General features: G+C 41.2%; 2 protein-coding genes and 1 long non-coding RNA gene across 5 annotated transcripts; 2 read left to right on the top strand and 1 right to left on the bottom strand.

Annotated features, from left to right (window-relative positions):
• Positions 1-4,263: 4,263 nt before the first annotated feature.
• Positions 4,264-15,809, top strand: LOC309688910. The gene is made up of 2 exons (XR_014271201.1): positions 4,264-4,615; positions 14,130-15,809. It is a non-coding gene; the product is annotated as an uncharacterized lncRNA (long non-coding RNA).
• Positions 4,681-10,153, bottom strand: LOC309688903 (inositol polyphosphate-4-phosphatase type I A-like). 2 transcript variants are annotated; one of them, XR_014271193.1, is made up of 4 exons: positions 9,902-10,153; positions 7,541-9,529; positions 6,730-7,189; positions 4,681-5,641 (listed from the first exon to the last, which is right to left on the bottom strand). XR_014271193.1 is itself a non-coding variant. In XM_082504980.1 (4 exons), the coding sequence occupies exons 1-3, from the start codon at positions 9,907-9,909 to the stop codon at positions 6,887-6,889; spliced, it is 246 nt and encodes an 81-aa protein (XP_082361106.1). In that variant the 5' UTR covers positions 9,910-10,153; the 3' UTR covers positions 4,681-5,641; positions 6,730-6,886. The 2 variants fall into 2 exon arrangements, 1 of the variants encoding a protein (XP_082361106.1); XM_082504980.1 differs by lacking the exon at positions 7,541-9,529 and having other exon boundaries at positions 6,730-6,940; positions 7,006-7,189.
• Positions 10,195-15,809, top strand: LOC309688900 (inositol polyphosphate-4-phosphatase type I A-like). 2 transcript variants are annotated; one of them, XR_014271190.1, is made up of 3 exons: positions 10,195-11,596; positions 11,948-12,407; positions 13,475-15,809. XR_014271190.1 is itself a non-coding variant. In XM_082504977.1 (3 exons), the coding sequence occupies exons 1-2, from the start codon at positions 11,919-11,921 to the stop codon at positions 12,248-12,250; spliced, it is 267 nt and encodes an 88-aa protein (XP_082361103.1). In that variant the 5' UTR covers positions 10,195-11,918; the 3' UTR covers positions 12,251-12,407; positions 13,475-15,809. The 2 variants fall into 2 exon arrangements, 1 of the variants encoding a protein (XP_082361103.1); XM_082504977.1 differs by having other exon boundaries at positions 10,195-12,131; positions 12,197-12,407.
• Positions 15,810-17,514: the final 1,705 nt, after the last annotated feature.

Consider the following 17,514-nt stretch of genomic DNA (forward strand, 5'->3'; position numbering starts at 1 on the left):
CTAATTATTGAATGCAGAGAGGTGTATAAACACATGGTGGGAATCCCCCAGCAGGGTAGTCCCAGGGTAACTAAGGGAGGATTCATGGTCACCTGATTCAGCCCTAGCTATATGCGTTGGCAAAAAGGTAACTTTGAAACTTAATCTTAAAAGTAGAGATAGTGTCCGTCTCCTGCATTCAAACTGGGAGCTGGTTCCACAGAAGGATGATCCCCTTCTACTTCTAAATATCCTAAAAACCACAAGGAAGCCCACAGTCTGAGAGCAAACTATCAAACTACGAGGTCTTTAAAATAAGATGATTATTCAAGACCTCATGTGTGATGGGAAGGATTCTGAATTTGATGCTGGACCCACAAATCATAAAAGAGAAACACTAACTCACACACACCAGAAAGTGCCAAGAATTATAATTATATGTAATTTAGTTTTGCGTTCCTTTATAATGCTTTCAACTATACAAATAAGACACTTCATGGGGGCGCCTGAGCCTTGTAGACACAACAAATACTGAACAAACCTCATGCGCCCTGTTGTTGACAAAACGATAAAAATGAATGTGTACTTCTGTCTTATTTAGGTCATTTTTGTAGTTTTTGTAGACAGACTACTGTAATTTCTCAATAAAATGTCGCTTATTATCGCTCACTCTCAAGAACAAAAACGTGAGTAATTTCCCAGTAGCTCACCATATTTGGGATCTTCTAACATCCACACTTCATGTTTAAACGGTGGTGCGGAGGCGGTGTACCGTCGCAGGCCGGATGTAGCATTCAGCGCGGTGTGCCTTTTTTTCAGTTGCTAAGCAACAGATTTGTCCCGCCCCTTTCGTTATGACGGGGCGGGCCAGTCCTTTGACTGGTGACGTTACAAAGAAACGTCAGGTGACGTTACAAAGAAACCTTAAACCGACCTTATATATAGACCTGGCTGTTCAGTTGAAACGCATTCACACAGCGGGACAGCAGCGCTTTAAACGTTCAAACACGGAGTTTAACACAAAACAACATTTTAGACATAAAAAACAAAAAAGTGAAATGGCAAGCTCGAACTGTAACACAATGACAAATGATGAAACAGTTCAGACCAATGGGGATAATTCTACAGTACATGCTTTGGTATCCCTCTTGAATAACTTGTTCAGTAGTTTTTCGATCAAGCAGTGGGGAGAGCTTATCTCAGGCTATCCGGATTGCTTCACCGCTAAGCGGCTTGTAGGTTTTGTAGAGGACGTAATGGACCTGTGTGAACAGTCAGTAGCAGTATCACCACTGAGGTCTTCCCAGAACTCCCCTGTACATGAAAACTGTTCTGTCCACACCACTACTGGCAAAACGGTTTTGTCACGTGTGAAATTTTTGGACGATTCTGCTGAGCAGGAGTTTGATACAGCACAGAATATAGATGCTAACAGCCAAGAAACAGCTAACACAGAAGAAAGCTGTCAAAATGCTGACCAACACAGTGCTGCAAAAGCAGAAAACAATCCAATTCCAGATCCCCAGCAGCAGAAATCCTGTGTTGAACATGAAGCCAGCATCCCACCGTTAACAAACGTAAGTCAAACGGAGTCATATAAAAAGATACAGCATCACAGATCTTCTGTAGACTGTGAGCCACCTGAAAAAACCTTAGACTTTGAAAGATGGTTAGAGACATTAATTCAGGCTGTGCTTTCAAAGCTTGGTAAACTTTTAAAGTGCCCTCATTCTCACCAAAAACGTTTGTTGGATCTACTCTTGGACAAATTCAAGGGGATGGATTTGCATTTAGACCGAAAAGTGCAGAATTATTTTGACTGCATTGCTAATGCGATTTTCACTGATATTTGTGACAAATTACATAAATTGTCACTAATATCATTGAAAATGGGGAGGAGTGGGGAGGAGGATTCAATGAATTTAATGGAACAACCAATATTTAATATCATAACTACTTCAGTATTCCAAGAACACCTGTTGGCAGTAACAGTTACTGATAGACTGGAATCATATGAAAAGAAAGAAAGATGCAGACTTTCAGTGGAAATCTTTGTGGAAGGACTGATTTCCCAGGTTTCAAAAAAATCAGGCACAGTCTTCAGCATTGAAAGTGCTGAAGCTATCTCCAACCGGCTTACCATGAAAATCTGGACTGAAATCAGGGCCAGATACGACAAAATCCCACCAGAGAAGTTCAAGAAACTCAGCGAGAGGGTTTTCAAATCCCTCTGTAAAAGATGGAAGCATGCATCTTTGGTGACATTCTGGCAATTAAACTTCCAAGATCTTGATGAAGATATTGTTAAAACTTTCAAAAGAAAGATATTCCCAGAACCAAGTTGCATATCTAAGTGCTTCTCATCGGTGCGTGCATTTTTTGGGAGGTGTAAGGGAAGAAACAAAGTTTCCACTTTATAGTGACGTCGTGATATCAACAGCAAAATATTTTCTAAAACTCACTGGACACTTTAAATGAGCTAGTTTTACATTTAGATCAGATCAAGTCATTTTTGAAATCCCCAGGAATGGTCGCGGCAGATGGCCACCCCGCCCTGAGCCTGGTTCTGTCGAAGGTTTCTTCCTCTTAAAAGGGAGTTTTTCCTTCCCACTGTCGCCTCGTGCTTGCTCAGAGGGGTTTGTTCTTTTGGGGTTTTCTTTTTAATACTGTAAGTTGTTACCTTACAGTGTGAAGCACCTTGAAAACACCATTGTTTCCTTTGGTGCTATACAGATTGAAGTGACTTGCACTGATAACATAACTAAGCTGGGACTTTAATTTAACATCAATAAAATTATAAAAATATTACATCTTGATTTCTGCTTGTTTTCATTGTCTGTGACTTAATGAATACAAATGTGTAATTTAACAGATTTTTTCTTTATGTTAGTCTGACCGGTGACTCCACGTTGGCCTTAGGTGTTGGCGCGGATACGCTGCAGCCCCTGAGCCATTAATGGCCCAGCACACTACAGTAAAAACAAAACAACAGCCATCTGTCCAACTAGGAAAGGAAAATAATAAACTGCCTCCTTGGAGGCAACCTGACTCAAAACAGTTGCAGTCCAACTCAGACCGACTGCAATCACTCTCAGGCAGATTGATGAAGATCTGCAAATAACTGTTGTCTAATTTATAAACGCAGACAGATTGCCAACACGTCTGTTCACAATAGAGGACTGTACTTACATGGTTGCAAACTGGTTGTTATCTTGCTTATATGAAAACATTGCTTTGGAGCAATGAAACTCAAACACATTCATTTTTAAAATGCTTCAAAATGAAATTTTGAAGCATTTGGCTTTATGCTTTGAAAGTGCCGTTGTGAGTGGGAGTGTGAAATCCTTACTTGATGTGTTCCCTTTGCCTTTACTGTTTTCAGTTTTATCAGTTTTCAGTTTTATTTGTCATATGCAAGTTAGCACAGGGTCAACATTGCAATGAAATGTGTTTGACGAGCAGCAGTCACTCAGCAGCATGGTACAGTAGAAGAAAATATAATAAAATATAATAAAATAAAATAAAAAATAGAAAAATAGTAAAGAGCAAAATATTAGAAAGACGTGGTAAAAGAGAAAAGATGACTAAATATATATATATATATATATATGTATCTATAAATATATGTACACTAGTGATTAAATAAGAAAATCTTGAAAAGAAATATGACGGGAGGTCAGATGGGATATTGCACAGGAATGAGCAGCAGAAAATTACAGTATTACTCAGACTTTTAATAGTCATATTGTCAGTTTTGGCCGACGGTCATGGGTCACTTCCACTAAAATAGCACGAGACTGGAGTAAAATGTACTTTATTAATGAGAACACATGGTGATACAGCAAAGAATCCAACCCTTCTGAAAAGCAAATGGCTTCCTGTTATACTCTACCTGATTCAGGTGAGCATCTGGAATAGACCAAGTCTGGGGGTCAGCAAACCAAAGGGAAACAAAACCCTCCCCATAAGAAAACCACTACAATATAACCAACACATCATAGACATATGAAGATTTGTAACAAGTCCTATAAATAACTCCATAACATATAAACTTCAGTCTCTTCTATATACATTAAAACAGCGGTCCCCAACCTTTTTTGCGCCACGGACCGGTTTATGCCCGACAATATTTTCACGGACCGGCCTTTAAGGTGTCACAGATAAATACAACAAAATAAAACTAGTACCGGTACCGGAAAAAAAGAAGATTTATTCATAACACACGTGAAAGACCCAGGAAAACAGAGTTAACGATAAAAATGATAACAAAATAACGATAAAAAACGATAAAAACTCTGAAAACCATACATTTCACACCCGAGCCTCATCTCTCGACCAAACGACGGTCCGTGGCCCGGCGGTTGGGGACCGCTGCATTAAAACACCTTAACCACAGTTAGGTTTCAGCCCTCGTTGACTCAGAACAAAGTAAGACAATCAGAGTTCGATTGGTTTTTACTTGTGCAGGGGAAGCCTGGTCGGATTCTCAGAGTTGCAAGCTCTACACCCAAACTCAGACAACTCCAACTCCAGCCTCCACTCGCAGCCTTTTATTGAATGAAAACAGTTACACAACCGCCCATTGTAAACCCCATATGTTGTGTGGTAAAAGCTAAGGCACTGTGTGTGTGTGTGTGTGTGTGTGTGTGTGTGTGAGTGAGAGAGAGTGTATGTGTGTCTGTATACGTGACTTTCTGCTTACAAACGTTTTAACCGCATCTCTAGTCATAAAAGGGTCATCTCCCCTCAACCTCGTATATGGCTTAACCTCTCTAACAGTCCACCATTTACATGGTGAGCCCATAAAGGGCAGGAAGTGAACACTCCTTACCAAATAAGGAAACCAGAATCTTATATAGATTGTGCCTGCAGTTGAAAACTATAGCTAGTAACATCCCCAACATCCTACATGTGGGGGAGGAACAGAAAATATCTGAACATACAGTTCAAGACAAGGTCCAAGCACAATAATGACAACTTTTAACAAAATCACTCCAACACACTCCCCTAGCCTGGCACATTGGTTTTCTCCAGGAGCTCATAAGCAGGTGATTGAGCTGCTTTTACTCTTTACAAAGTGAGTACTGTTAACACTTCTCTTTTTACATATACAACTAATTTAGGTTACAGACAAATGATTAAATGTGAACAGCTCTAACACAGGTTCTTTTCCTGACACAGGTAGGATGGCCAGTCCCCCTGTCTCTTCACCTTTAACGAGTCACTTAATTAACAACCCAAAAAGCCTAATAAAGAATCACAATCAACCAGTGTGTGTTTTTCTTCATTACGGTTTTTAAATACAAATCAGTCAGTCAATTAATAAAAATACAAGTAAGGGTAATGGAACCCCTGGTCTCCATTACACACATAAATACCATAAAGACACTAAGTCGTAGAGCTCTGAACTCCTTGCTTCTATGATATTTACACTTCTTCTTGGCCTTCTCCTTCACTCTGAGTCACTCCAGGATAAACGCATCAGCTCAGACATACAATAATTAAAATATGTGTAGGTGACCGTTTGGCAGAAGACGATGTCGAGGCGGTACTGCAGTGACACGTCCGTGGCTATCGTCGGGGCGGTGTCCTGCATCAGAAGGAAGTCAATAGACTTCTTGGCTTTGTTGCTCATCATGGCGCTGTAGTCTGTGGGCGTGGCCTGCAAAAAGTGTAAATAAACCATCAGAGACCAAACACAAATATGCCTTCCAACCACTAGTTTAGACAACATCTTGCAAAGAGTGTGTATTTCAGAGTGCAGTTGTTTTTAAATTTGACAGAAACAGAAATAAAGACGGAAGAGAAGGACAACAGGGAAAGCAGAAGCACCGACACACTGAAATCTTTTAGGGTCAAGCTCCAGAACTAGCCACAAATCCTGCTGGAAAGAACCTAAAAATACTTAAAAATACTTGCAGAGATCGAATGGAGCCGTTAACTCAAAAGCCTGGTGTCAGGCATGTTCTTTAATAAATAAGAAACGAGCTGATATGTTACAGACCCCAGTCTTTACGTAAAGAAAAAGCTGACATTTAGAGCGGTCTCGCAGCAGATTTTAAAACAGTGACACTGATTTGTGGGGTTTTTGGGCACAAATTTGAACCTTTTTTGTTTTATCCATGTCCTTGAACACAGCTCGTGACTTGGGCGCTTTCATATGTACCGATTCATTTAGGTTTGTGCACTGAGGCCAGATTTAGGTATTAAAAACGAGTCAGTCATAACACTTCTTACATTAGTTAAAAAGCTGAGCTTACACTAAACCAACATTTAAATTTCCCCTTGTGGGACTAATAAAGGTATATCATATCATATCATATCATATCATATCATATCATATCATATCACATCATATCATATCATATCATTACTAAAGTATTGCTGCAACATTGTAAAGACAAAGATGACACACAGACCAGACATAAAACACTGAACACTTTTTAAAGACGAGTCATTTAAGAGTATTTTCTCATAGAATAAAGTCGGCTGATATGGTGAAGGAAAAATCTGCTCACGAATCCTCCAACTTCTTAAAAGTAAGGAGTGACCTGAGCTGGAAATCAACATGAGAGGGATGACTCAAGAAGAAGAAGAAGCAACAAGAAAAGAAAAACAGAGTTCAGAGTGTAGTTAAGATATCAAGCTGTATCCACAATGTGTGCCAAGAAACTAAGCTTGTCTGTTGTCATGCTAAAGAAATAAAAAATCTGGAATCAGAAAACAGCCAATAACTGCTGATCAACTCACCCACTCCTCTTCGTGCCAGTCCACGTGCAGTGACGACTGGCTGTTGTGACCGCTGTACTTTGCTCTCAGCGTATCCTGGTCATTGCGGAGCACTACTTGTTCAGACTCAGCGGAAGGAGAAGCTTTGGTTGCGATGTACTCGTACTGCGTTCAGGGCCTAAATAGCTGAAGCTAGCAGCTTGCAGCCGCACACTGCCACCAGCTGACGGGTCTGAAAGGAAGAGGGTATGAATGAAATATGAAGCGTCCCCACGTAACGTCAAACACTTTTAGTACCTTGTCAACCAGACTGGCGAGCGTCCACTCCAGTCCGCTGGCCGATTGGTCTTTGGCAGCTTGAGACAGCCTCTCTGCGTAATAGCTGACCTGAGTCTTCAGCGTGTTGACGTAGGCGATGATCTCTTTGGCTCGGACAGTGTCCTGGGGTATGTGGATGATGACTGAGCTGGAGAGGGCACTACTGCAGGGAACAAAGACACACCGACACATCTGTATCCGAGCTGGGACTGAGGACACTCACCAGCCACTTTATTAGGTACATGTGTTCAAAAGCTTGTGGCAGCAATTTAGTGCATTTAGTCAAATAAAGACAATAGAGTGGCCTGCAGGTGTATATTTTTGTAATGTTTCTGTCTTATGCCTGAAATATGCTTCAGCAGGAAATATACGCTGTAACTGGAAACAACAGCGTGATGGACCGGTTTAGTGTTAAGAGGTGTTACATCTGAAGTTAGAACGTAAATTTCCTGCAGAAATCTAAATCAAGCTTCAGAGGTACTGTTCCAAAAATATAGGGAGGGACGTTACCCACCAGATGTAAAAACAAACACTGTCTGCATGCACATGCCTGCTCTCAATGAGCCTAATCGTGGCTTAGAAAAAACAACGAGGAGCCGACTTCGATAAATGCGATACCACTCGCTTCACAAATTCAGACCATCTGTGTACAGTGGCGTGTCTAGAAAATTTTTGTTGGGGGGGCCAGGTAGGGGCACAGATTTGGAGAAGGGTGGCAGATTTAATTGGCAGATAATGTTTTAAAAAAAAATTCTACCAACCCTTAACCATAATTCAATAATCCTATAAACCTAATAACCAAATGCACTTTTAACTCTTATTAGAATGAGATTTTAACCACTACGGTGCAAAGTTTTTAGATACTGCGTTGATAAAGTACAAGAGATACAATCAGTGCTTTGTCAGTGTTTACTCAGCAGTCAAGGACAACAATATTTGCATAGTATTTTTACTGACATATAGTGCACATATGTTTTGGGCAAAAACATTTTTGAAAATTAAAATACGAACATTTGTAACAAACAATTGACAAATTAGCCAATGCCAATGCAAAACTTTATCTGCCTGTTAAAAAAAGAAGATAATCTTCTCACAAACTGGTGTTTGATTTTGAAACAGGAAAAAAGTGGGGAAACAACTGAAAAGACTAACATTTGAATGAAACCTGAAAGCAAGTAAATACTTTCTATGCTGCCTTATCGTAAACTTTGGTAATATTGATAAAGAACAACACTGGCTGATGATAAAATACAGTCAGCTGGCATGGTGACACTGCCAGTATTAACCTGCAGGGCTGGACTGGGACAAAAAAATTGGGCATTTTTACTACAGACCGACCCACCAGGTAGTAAAGCCATAAAGACTTTGACTGAAAACAAACCCTGTTGTGACAGTGATGTACAGTCTTGTTGGTATATGTATGATTTCTATACATTTTACGTCAGATAAAAACTTTGGTTGTAAGATTTAGATAATTATTTAATAAAAACTAGGTATTTTAAATGAGAATAAGAAAGAAAAGTATTTCTTTGTGCCCACCTTTCCCTGTTAATGCCCTACCTGGCCCCCTGGCAAAACTTTGCTAGACCCGCCCCTGCACAGTTACCAGCTGTCTGCTACATAAAAAAGGATCCTGGTGTTATTTGTCTCTCAGAAACAGTTCATAACTTCCCTTCAACTCATTCATGTCACCTAAAAGGTAAACCTGTTTCTCCATCACCTGTTCAGCTCTGATGGTTCAGTAAGGACATCTCCTGGTTTCATCTTCATGTTTCCCTCTCACCACATATCTAAACAGACATCATGACCAGCAGCTTTACAGCTGTGGCTCCAGCAAACATCAGCTGATACTAGAAATTAATATTAAATACATTCTAACAACAGCCGATCAAGCTTAAACGTGCTGCTGTTGTTTAGCGCAACATCTGCTGGTTTCCTCTTTCTGGCGCAAAGTGGGCGATAAACAAGAGAGAAAAGCCGATCAGCTGATCATTGATCAGTTTCATGATTGAAGTAGCAACAGGAGAGGGAGGGGGAGAGAATGAGAGAAGAGGCAGCTGTGCAGCATAAAGACAGAATAAATCCAGCTTTGTGTCTTTTTTCCATTCTAGCTAAAGTCCGGGACAAACTGCGTCTCTTCTCAGCTCAATACGAAACGTGTAATATTTTCTCTGAATGAGGGACCATTCCATTTTTTTAAGGAGCCGTTGGCAACTCTACTAACCTTATGAATAAAATAAAGTTCACTATCAGTAACATCATAGCACCCACCCAGCTGTATAAAAACTCCGTCAAACTGGCTAGAACGCAGTATGAGTTATTGCAACTGACAGTAAAAAGTCAGCAACATGAAAATAAACTCCACCTAAACTTGGTTTATATCTGACCCAGATAGACTGCAGGTCATAACTTCTTACCTGAAGTTCAGTTCACCTGACACTCGGACTGGTGGCTGCTTCGGGTCTCTCCTCCTGCCTCCCCTTCCCTCATCCACCTGTTGCCTCTGTGGAAGCCCCGTCATAGCCACCACCAAACAACGGAGTTATTTCTACACATCGACCTGCATCTGGCCAATCCACCACCTCTCATTGTTCATGCCATTACAAAAAAAATAAAAAATAAGTCACTGGGGATATGCCCGGTATGCCCGATGGCCAGTCCAGCTATGTTAACCTGCAACCAAATCTGCAGCTCCATACAGCAATGTTACGACTTAGATTATATCTTATAACGCATAACTCTTATGTTAGCTGCCCTCAGTAGCATACTGTCTGAAATATTCCACAGCTGCAATAATTCTTTAAGTGTTATTTTTTTCCTTGGTATTCTAATTTCACCGAAGTTTACTAAACTCAACAAACTTGATATTACTTACCGGGACATTTATTCTGTCCTCATTTTCTTTCACCGAAAAATTGTTTCCTGCAGTGCCATCTTTCGCGCTTGGCTCTCCTACCTTTGCTAACGTGATGCGCATAGCGCAGAAGCGATGCTGCATTCACTTACACTCGGATATCTGAGCGTCACCGTGAAAACATAATCGGACATTTGATATTTGATTGAATTTTATTGTTTTGCCTTTGGGGTGGCACCTGGGGTGGCCAGTCTGGTTTGGGGGGTGGCCTGTGCCCCCCCAGGCCACTCCGCTGGACACGCCATTGTTACCGGGGCACGATCACCGGGGACCCGTTTTTCCAGCACACACGCCCGATACCACGTGACAACAAATACGTCATTTCCTGTTGACTAAAAAAAAAAAAAAAGCACCCTCTCACGGTCCTAGGGACCAAAAAATTGTCCCGCCTGATCAGCGGGCGAAGCCGCTGCTGCACGCCGGAAATGAGGCTTCATTTCCCGCAGGTCTATCTAAGCAGCCCGCTGTTTTCCAGCCCGGGGTCAAATGTGGAGCAAGGGCGCCACCCGGTGGACAAATAAAAAAATTACAACTGAATTACAAATGAACGCTAAACATCAACGATCCCTTTGACCGTAATTAATTTGCAGTGAAAAATAGCGTTTATAATGGGTTTCAATGGGGCACAAATCGACCACTAAGCACAATAGTGTAAGTTTGTCTGTAGCTTAGCCACTGAAGCTAATTGAAGGAAGTCAGACTTGAATTTTGAAATAAAATCATATCAAACTTTTTTTTTGGAGAATTTGGCTATAGTCCATTCAACACTGTGCAAATGGCATGTAATCAAAATTTGAAAATAGCCACAAATCGACCCAAGACCCTCCAGGGGTTTTAAGTACACGCAATATTTTCACTCTCACATTTTACTCTGTACTGGAAGACTTGTTCATTTTCAAGATTCATTCATCCATCCACTTTCTTCCACTTTATCCGGAGCCGGGTCGCGGGGGCAGCAGCCCAAGCAGAGAAGCCCAGACCTCTCTCTCCCCAGCCACCTCCTCCAGCTTATCCGGGGGAACACCAAGGCGTTCCCAGGCCAGCCGAGAGATATAATCTCTCCAGCGTGTCCTGGGTCTGCCCGGAAAACCTCGCCCAGGAGGTATCCAGGGGGCATCCTTGTCAGTTGCCCGAACCACCTCATCTGGCTCCTTTCGATGTGGAGGAGCAGCAGCTCTTCAAGATTCTCTCAAATAATTTTTCACCATATAAACTAAGGTTTTTTTATTTAGGCGTCATAGTTCTGAAGAGAGATATGTGTTTTTTAATAGGTGGACATTTCTGCCAGCAGGTTGGGGATTAAAAAGGTCGATCATGCTTGGCTAATTTGAGCAACTGTGCCAACTTTACAAAACTATACGTTTTTATACCACAACTCCCCGTTCAGCCTTAAATGCCAGAAGAAGAAGACTAGTCTCCCTAAATCTGACTCTGTTTATTACCGGAATCTGGAAAATACTGTAAGAAAGCTACATAAAGTATCAGCATTGAGTAACAATTTAAATTCACGTCCTCAGCAACAGCATTTAACAGTATTTCCATGTACTTCTTACCTTTGCAATTAACTGCAGGTTAAACGGCCCGGTGACTTGCAGCCACGATTAGGCTCATTGAGAGCAGGCATGTGCATGCAGACAGTGTTTGTTTTTACATCTGGTGGGTAACGTCCCTCCCTATATTTTTGGAACAGTACCTCTGAAGCTTGATTTAGATTTCTGCAGGAAATTTACGTTCTAACTTCAGATGTAACACCTCTTAACACTAAACCGGTCCATCATGCTGTTGTTTCCAGTTACAGCGTATATTTCCTGCTGAAGCATATTTCAGGCATAAGACAGAAACATTACAAAAATATACACCTGCAGGCCACTCTATTGTCTTTATTTGACTAAATGCACTAAATTGCTGCCACAAGCTTTTGAACACATGTACCTAATAAAGTGGCTGGTGAGTGTCCTCAGTCCCAGCTCGGATACAGATGTGTCGGTGTGTCTTTGTTCCCTGCAGTAGTGCCCTCTCCAGCTCAGTCATCATCCACATACCCCAGGACACTGTCCGAGCCAAAGAGATCATCGCCTACGTCAACACGCTGAAGACTCAGGTCAGCTATTACGCAGAGAGGCTGTCTCAAGCTGCCAAAGACCAATCGGCCAGCGGACTGGAGTGGACGCTCGCCAGTCTGGTTGACAAGGTACTAAAAGTGTTTGACGTTACGTGGGGACGCTTCATATTTCATTCATACCCTCTTCCTTTCAGACCCGTCAGCTGGTGGCAGTGTGCGGCTGCAAGCTGCTAGCTTCAGCTATTTAGGCCCTGAACGCAGTACGAGTACATCGCAACCAAAGCTTCTCCTTCCGCTGAGTCTGAACAAGTAGTGCTCCGCAATGACCAGGATACGCTGAGAGCAAAGTACAGCGGTCACAACAGCCAGTCGTCACTGCACGTGGACTGGCACGAAGAGGAGTGGGTGAGTTGATCAGCAGTTATTGGCTGTTTTCTGATTCCAGATTTTTTATTTCTTTAGCATGACAACAGACAAGCTTAGTTTCTTGGCACACATTGTGGATACAGCTTGATATCTTAACTACACTCTGAACTCTGTTTTTCTTTTCTTGTTGCTTCTTCTTCTTCTTGAGTCATCCCTCTCATGTTGATTTCCAGCTCAGGTCACTCCTTACTTTTAAGAAGTTGGAGGATTCGTGAGCAGATTTTTCCTTCACCATATCAGCCGACTTTATTCTATGAGAAAATACTCTTAAATGACTCGTCTTTAAAAAGTGTTCAGTGTTTTATGTCTGGTCTGTGTGTCATCTTTGTCTTTACAATGTTGCAGCAATACTTTAGTAATGATATGATATGATATGATATGATATGATATGATATGATATGATATACCTTTATTAGTCCCACAAGGGGAAATTTAAATGTTGGTTTAGTGTAAGCTCAGCTTTTTAACTAATGTAAGAAGTGTTATGACTGACTCGTTTTTAATACCTAAATCTGGCCTCAGTGCACAAACCTAAATGAATCGGTACATATGAAAGCGCCCAAGTCACGAGCTGTGTTCAAGGACATGGATAAAACAAAAAGGTTCAAATTTTTGCCCAAAAACCCCACAAATCAGTGTCACTGTTTTAAAATCTGCTGCGAGACCGCTCTAAATGTCAGCTTTTTCTTTACGTAAAGACTGGGGTCTGTAACATATCAGCTCGTTTCTTATTTATTAAAGAACATGCCTGACACCAGGCTTTTGAGTTAACGGCTCCATTCGATCTCTGCAAGTATTTTTAAGTATTTTTAGGTTCTTTCCAGCAGGATTTGTGGCTAGTTCTGGAGCTTGACCCTAAAAGATTTCAGTGTGTCGGTGCTTCTGCTTTCCCTGTTGTCCTTCTCTTCCGTCTTTATTTCTGTTTCTGTCAAATTTAAAAACAACTGCACTCTGAAATACACACTCTTTGCAAGATGTTGTCTAAACTAGTGGTTGGAAGGCATATTTGTGTTTGGTCTCTGATGGTTTATTTACACTTTTTGCAGGCCACGCCCACAGACTACAGCGCCATGATGAGCAACAAAGCCAAGAAGTCTATTGACTTCCTTCTGATGCAGGACACCGCCCCGACGATAGCCACGGACGTGTCACTGCAGTACCGCCTCGACATCGTCTTCTGCCAAACGGTCACCTACACATATTTTAATTATTGTATGTCTGAGCTGATGCGTTTATCCTGGAGTGACTCAGAGTGAAGGAGAAGGCCAAGAAGAAGTGTAAATATCATAGAAGCAAGGAGTTCAGAGCTCTACGACTTAGTGTCTTTATGGTATTTATGTGTGTAATGGAGACCAGGGGTTCCATTACCCTTACTTGTATTTTTATTAATTGACTGACTGATTTGTATTTAAAAACCGTAATGAAGAAAAACACACACTGGTTGATTGTGATTCTTTATTAGGCTTTTTGGGTTGTTAATTAAGTGACTCGTTAAAGGTGAAGAGACAGGGGGACTGGCCATCCTACCTGTGTCAGGAAAAGAACCTGTGTTAGAGCTGTTCACATTTAATCATTTGTCTGTAACCTAAATTAGTTGTATATGTAAAAAGAGAAGTGTTAACAGTACTCACTTTGTAAAGAGTAAAAGCAGCTCAATCACCTGCTTATGAGCTCCTGGAGAAAACCAATGTGCCAGGCTAGGGGAGTGTGTGTTGGAGTGATTTTGTTAAAAGTTGTCATTATTGTGCTTGGACCTTGTCTTGAACTGTATGTTCAGATATTTTCTGTTCCTCCCCCACATGTAGGATGTTGGGGATGTTACTAGCTATAGTTTTCAACTGCAGGCACAATCTATGTAAGATTCTGGTTTCCTTATTTGGTAAGGAGTGTTCACTTCCTGCCCTTTATGGGCTCACCATGTAAATGGTGGACTGTTAGAGAGGTTAAGCCATATACGAGGTTGAGGGGAGATGACCCTTTTATGACTAGAGATGCGGTTAAAACGTTTGTAAGCAGGAAGTCACGTATACAGACACACATACACTCTCTCTCACTCACACACACACACACACACACACACACACACACACACACACACACACACACACACACACACACAGTGCCTTAGCTTTTACCACACAACATATGGGGTTTACAATGGGCGGTTGTGTAACTGTTTTCATTCAATAAAAGGCTGCGAGTGGAGGCTGGAGTTGGAGTTGTCTGAGTTTGGGTGTAGAGCTTGCAACTCTGAGAATCCGACCAGGCTTCCCCTGCACAAGTAAAAACCAATCGAACTCTGATTGTCTTACTTTGTTCTGAGTCAGCGAGGGCTGAAACCTAACTGTGGTTAAGGTGTTTTAATGCAGCGGTCCCCAACCGCCGGGCCACGGACCGTCGTTTGGTCGAGAGATGAGGCTCGGGTGTGAAATGTATGGTTTTCAGAGTTTTTATCGTTTTTGATCGTTATTTTGTTATCGTTTTTATCGTTAACTCTGTTTTCCTGGGTCTTTCACGTGTGTTATGAATAAATCTTCTTTTTTTCCGGTATCGGTACTAGTTTTATTTTGTTGTATTTATCTGTGACACCTTAAAGGCCGGTCCGTGAAAATATTGTCGGGCATAAACCGGTCCGTGGCGCAAAAAAGGTTGGGGACCGCTGTTTTAATGTATATAGAAGAGACTGAAGTTTATATGTTATGGAGTTATTTATAGGACTTGTTACAAATCTTCATATGTCTATGATGTGTTATATCAGCCCGTTCTCACTCCCGAGGCGTAACATGTCGACGTTTTGTCACGTCCCGCGGCGTTCCTGAGGAACGTGAAAGGAGACCTTCGGCGTTCTTATGGTACGCGGCGGGCTATGGCTGGAATCCAGTTCAATGACGCTCCCGCGGTAATAGACGTTCCAGCCCTGTATTCCAGCCCTAAACCTAACCTTATCCCTAGCCCTGACCATAACCTTATTCCTGACCTTAACCAGGACTTTAATGATGTTAAATAGCGTGTTTCTAAGCGATTTGAAGAAAAAGAGCAAACATGTGTAGATTCAGTCCAGACAGTTCTCATATTTCCTCTTTTTTCCGAGGTCGTCATTCAGGAACGTGGTGGGTAGCCGAAAACGTAATATGGTGACGATTTGTCACCTAGCGTAAAATGTTACGCTTTGGGAGTGAGAACGTGTTGGTTATATTGTAGTGGTTTTCTTATGGGGAGGGTTTTGTTTCCCTTTGGTTTGCTGACCCCCAGACTTGGTCTATTCCAGATGCTCACCTGAATCAGGTAGAGTATAACAGGAAGCCATTTGCTTTTCAGAAGGGTTGGATTCTTTGCTGTATCACCATGTGTTCTCATTAATAAAGTACATTTTACTCCAGTCTCGTGCTATTTTAGTGGAAGTGACCCATGACCGTCGGCCAAAACTGACAATATGACTATTAAAAGTCTGAGTAATACTGTAATTTTCTGCTGCTCATTCCTGTGCAATATCCCATCTGACCTCCCGTCATATTTCTTTTCAAGATTTTCTTATTTAATCACTAGTGTACATATATTTATAGATACATATATAAATATATTTAGTCATCTTTTCTCTTTTACCACGTCTCTCTAATATTTTGCTCTTTACTATTTTTCTATTTTTTATTTTATTTTATTATATTTTATTATATTTTCTTCTACTGTACCATGCTGCTGAGTGACTGCTGCTCGTCAAACACATTTCATTGCAATGTTGACCCTGTGCTAACTTGCATATGACAAATAAAACTGAAAACTGATAAAACTGAAAACAGTAAAGGCAAAGGGAACACATCAAGTAAGGATTTCACACTCCCACTCACAACGGCACTTTCAAAGCATAAAGCCAAATGCTTCAAAATTTCATTTTGAAGCATTTTAAAAATGAATGTGTTTGAGTTTCATTGCTCCAAAGCAATGTTTTCATATAAGCAAGATAACAACCAGTTTGCAACCATGTAAGTACAGTCCTCTATTGTGAACAGACGTGTTGGCAATCTGTCTGCGTTTATAAATTAGACAACAGTTATTTGCAGATCTTCATCAATCTGCCTGAGAGTGATTGCAGTCGGTCTGAGTTGGACTGCAACTGTTTTGAGTCAGGTTGCCTCCAAGGAGGCAGTTTATTATTTTCCTTTCCTAGTTGGACAGATGGCTGTTGTTTTGTTTTTACTGTAGTGTGCTGGGCCATTAATGGCTCAGGGGCTGCAGCGTATCCGCGCCAACACCTAAGGCCAACGTGGAGTCACCGGTCAGACTAACATAAAGAAAAAATCTGTTAAATTACACATTTGTATTCATTAAGTCACAGACAATGAAAACAAGCAGAAATCAAGATGTAATATTTTTATAATTTTATTGATGTTAAATTAAAGTTCCAGCTTAGTTATGTTATCAGTGCAAGTCACTTCAATCTGTATAGCACCAAAGGAAACAATGGTGTTTTCAAGGTGCTTCACACTGTAAGGTAACAACTTACAGTATTAAAAAGAAAACCCCAAAAGAACAAACCCCTCTGAGCAAGCACGAGGCGACAGTGGGAAGGAAAAACTCCCTTTTAAGAGGAAGAAACCTTCGACAGAACCAGGCTCAGGGCGGGGTGGCCATCTGCCGCGACCATTCCTGGGGATTTCAAAAATGACTTGATCTGATCTAAATGTAAAACTAGCTCATTTAAAGTGTCCAGTGAGTTTTAGAAAATATTTTGCTGTTGATATCACGACGTCACTATAAAGTGGAAACTTTGTTTCTTCCCTTACACCTCCCAAAAAATGCACGCACCGATGAGAAGCACTTAGATATGCAACTTGGTTCTGTGAATATCTTTCTTTTGAAAGTTTTAACAATATCTTCATCAAGATCTTGGAAGTTTAATTGCCAGAATGTCACCAAAGATGCATGCTTCCATCTTTTACAGAGGGATTTGAAAACCCTCTCGCTGAGTTTCTTGAACTTCTCTGGTGGGATTTTGTCGTATCTGGCCCTGATTTCAGTCCAGATTTTCATGGTAAGCCGGTTGGAGATAGCTTCAGCACTTTCAATGCTGAAGACTGTGCCTGATTTT

Source organism: Aulonocara stuartgranti (genome assembly GCF_965226115.1).
Source record: "Aulonocara stuartgranti genome assembly, chromosome: 15".
Classification (NCBI taxonomy): Eukaryota; Metazoa; Chordata; class Actinopteri; order Cichliformes; family Cichlidae; genus Aulonocara; species Aulonocara stuartgranti.